General features: G+C 42.6%; 1 protein-coding gene across 1 annotated transcript; it reads left to right on the forward strand.

The window, feature by feature from the left end:
• Window positions 1-1,420: 1,420 nt before the first annotated feature.
• TEOVI_000793700 (uncharacterized protein) lies at window positions 1,421-3,184 on the forward strand (the record flags this gene model as incomplete). The annotated part of the gene is made up of 1 exon (XM_067220416.1): window positions 1,421-3,184. One exon carries the CDS (start codon window positions 1,421-1,423, stop codon window positions 3,182-3,184), a length of 1,764 nt encoding a protein of 587 aa, XP_067076517.1.
• Between the last annotated feature and the right edge of the window lie 446 nt (window positions 3,185-3,630).

A 3,630-nucleotide genomic window follows, 5' to 3' on the forward strand; every position in this document is an offset into this window, starting at 1 on the left:
CGTATCCATGACGGCATTTCTTGATGACGCTATGGTTTGTCCCTCTTTATTTAATTCAGTTTGCTTTAGTCCTTCACTCTCCACTTTCTTTTTCCCTTCTTTTTTTTAAAAAAAATGTTTCATAGGTATCACCATATCCCTTCTGCGTACCCGCAATTGTTGTGCGTATTTTCCTAATTTATTCCCTTTTTCTTTTTTTTTTTCTCTTTTTTCCCCTTTTCTTTATCTTTTTTTTTACTTACGTCAACTCGTTGAAATTATGTATTGTTCCTTCCTTTTCGTATGGCGTTAAATAAATATAGAAATATATATGCACCCGTGTTTATGTGGATATGTGTAAAGTGTTGGTCTTCTTTCATGTTACAATTTTTTTTTCTTTTTCTCTTTCCTCCGTTTTGTTGCTTTTCTCATTGCTTATGATGCTTAATTGCATCTTAAATTATATAACTTAATTGCCCGTACATTTGCAGCATGTTGGGAAGCGGAAGAGGTGTGGGGAAGGGGAAGGGAAGGGGAAAAATATGATGCGGATGCTGAGAATTTTGGTTATGGTGGTGATATAAATATGGAAGAGGTCACATCAGTTGCTGTTTTTGTGTTATATCGTATCATATAATATCGTATTTTGTTTGTTTGTTTGTTTGATTTACCTATTTATTATTATTATTATTATTTTCTTTTGAAAAAAAGGAAATTTTAATTATGCACAGTTTTGTCGACTTCTCTCCTGTTCCTTTTCTCTCTCTCCTTCCCATACGCAGGCACATTTCTTTTTTATTTTTTGCAAAAAAAAAAGCTCATTTATTTGAGCATTCAGACTTTTCATTTTCCCTCCTATTTGTCGCATACGAGAAACTGTGTTTGTATGTGTCGTCTTTTACTTTTATGTGTTTCCTAATTGTTGTTGTTTGCTTAAAACCCTCTTCATTAATTCATTCATCATGTTTTAACACATCCTATTTTTCCCCCTTGTTTTTTTTGTTCTTTACATGTGGAATGAGTAAGTTCACCATCACCCCCTTTTTTAGAAAAGACAAAAAAAAAGAAAAGAAGAAAAGAAATTACACCTTATAATATAAAACATCCGTGTGCACAAATACCTAAATATATACTAATTTTGTTAGAAAGCTAACAAAAACGAAGGAGAAACGAACGAACAAACAAACAAACAAACCAAAAAGAAGAGTGTACACGGGGAAGGGAATAAATAATATTCACTTGGAAAAGGAGGAGTTTGCAACGCACCTTCCCTTTTCCCTCGCGTTGTTACGCAAAAACAAAACAAAAAAAGCAAATAAAAAAGAACCAGTGGATCAGGTGACCACGTCATCATTAAATTTCATCAACCATATAAACTCCATTGCATATATAGAGTGAAATTACACTTCACAACTATTTACCTCAGTTGTGTTTTCACCTCATGTCCTCCGCTAATTCCATCCACTCAGAGGATGTGTCCCTTAGAGTCTCTGATGACAAATGTTCCCCCGCAGAAGCTGTGCGCGAATATATCAACGGCCTTCCCAAAGTTTTTGAAGAAGACTCGATGGCGCGAGGTGCGGACGGTGTGGTACATATCAGCGAGGAGCTGTCGCGACTTAATCGTGCAGATCTGAAACAATTTGCTTTGAGACAATTCCTTCGTTGCGAAGAATTACTTCATGAACTGCTTGATCAGGAAGTGGTACTTGGGGAAACGGTGGATGATCTGCAATCTGTTAGAGAAATGATGGAGGAGCGTGAGGAGGAGGCTGAGGCACTGCGGGCACAACTGCAGCGTGCGGATGAATCTAAGGAGACGCTCCTCCGTGAGAAGGCAAGTGCATTGCGTCGCCTCATGGAAACAAAGAATGAGTTAGCGAGCCTTAGCGCAACGAAAGCAAACCTGCAGCGCATGCTTGACTTGCACAACAAAAAACAAGGCGAGGAGGCACCCGCTCCACAAGGGACTCCAGCTGCCACTACCAATGCTGCTGCTGCTGCTGCTGAAATGAGGAGGTGCAGTATGCCAAATGCCAACGCGCAAGCGGGGCTGCTTAACCGTAACTTCATGCGTGCCAATTCATACGCCCCCGTCATGACGTCATTCTCCACGGCGTGCTCATTGGCGGTTCCTCAACGTGTTGGACTTAGCCGCCGTAGTAGTTGTAGCAGCAATGCCACCTCATCGACGAAACTATGGTCAGGAGGTGCTAATCCCGTGGTTGAACGCAGCAAAAGTCCAGGAGACAGTAAATGGCGGCAACTATTCTTTGAGACGCGTCGGCAGAATGAACTGCTGCAAAGCGAGCTCAGTAAAGTTCGTGCTGACCGCTGTTGCGTCGATACGGATGCTGGAAACGGGGAAGTATCGCAGACGGCACATGTTAACTCATCGTCATCGCAGTTGGCGGCTTCTTTGGCTGAGGTGGAGCGGATGCGGGAGGAACTCAACAAGGAACGGGAAAAGAACCGGACAAGGAACCGCCTGGGAGCCCAATTGCTGCGCGACGTAGCATTTCTTGCGAGAAAAGTTCGCATGTACGAACAGGCGGAGTCTGCGTCGCTCCTCCATCGGTACAAGGATCTAAGTCTAACGAAGGATCAGCTAATGCAGGAGCTGTTCGAATCCCGCAAAGCCATTGCTGTGTTAAATATGAAACTGAAGGAGTCAACAACAAGGGTGGGAAAGAAACACAACGGATCACAGTGTGAGGCCACAAGCCAACCGGTCATAGTCGAGGGTCTCGCCAATGCCCTCGAGGAGGCACTTCGTGATAATGAAATACTTCGCGAGGAGCGGGGGTGTTTGATTTCTGAGAAGCGGTTTCGAGAGGAGTCGTATCAGGCGGAATTGAAGAGCCGTGTGGTGGAAATGGAGAAATTAACTGCCGCACTGGACGAACTGAGAGGCCAAATGGCACAGTTGTGGAAGGGCAAACGTGGCACTAATTCCAACAGTACCGCAACTCCCGCTACGAAATTTCGCTCACCGTCGCGTAGCCTCCCACAAAATGGTGCACCAGCGGGGTTTCGCCTATCAGTAGAGGATGGTGTTGTGAAGGTAATAGACGGAAGTGGCTGCAGTCCATGCACCAGTTGTTCCATAACGCAAAACAGCAACACCACTCCCATGAGCAATTGCAATAATGCAAAGGTAAAGCCGAAGCTGTCTCCAATGCGAAGCGCAGTGCCGGTGCTTTAAGGAGGAAGGGGGCCTACATTAGTATTGATTAGAATGAGATGAAATAACGTAGCTATATCCAGTGGGATTAACTGCTATATTATTGTTATTATTAATTTCATTTATTTATTTATTTTTCATTTGTTTCCACATTTAGTAGACGTAGATGTAGACGACGTGAATACTTTTTGATCCGTCCATTCATTTACCTTTTTGATTGGGGTTTTCTTCTTGTTTGTGCTCACTTGTTTTTTTTTAACCCTTCCACCCTTTTCACCGTTGTTCCTTCCGTTCTTTGGTGATGGAATAACCGGAAGGGCGATGTTTCTTCATTTTTTTTCTTCCCTCTCTCTCTATCTTCTTGTGTTGTTTTCCTTAACACACAGGTGCAGCATTTTCCCCCTTAATGCAGTGCTGCTTTCATGCGGTTTCGATTTTCTTCTTTTTCTTTTTCTGTTTTTTTTTTT

Source organism: Trypanosoma equiperdum (assembly GCF_001457755.1).
Source record: "Trypanosoma equiperdum strain OVI genome assembly, contig: ctg_1149, whole genome shotgun sequence".
Lineage (NCBI taxonomy): Eukaryota > Euglenozoa > Kinetoplastea > Trypanosomatida > Trypanosomatidae > Trypanosoma > Trypanosoma equiperdum.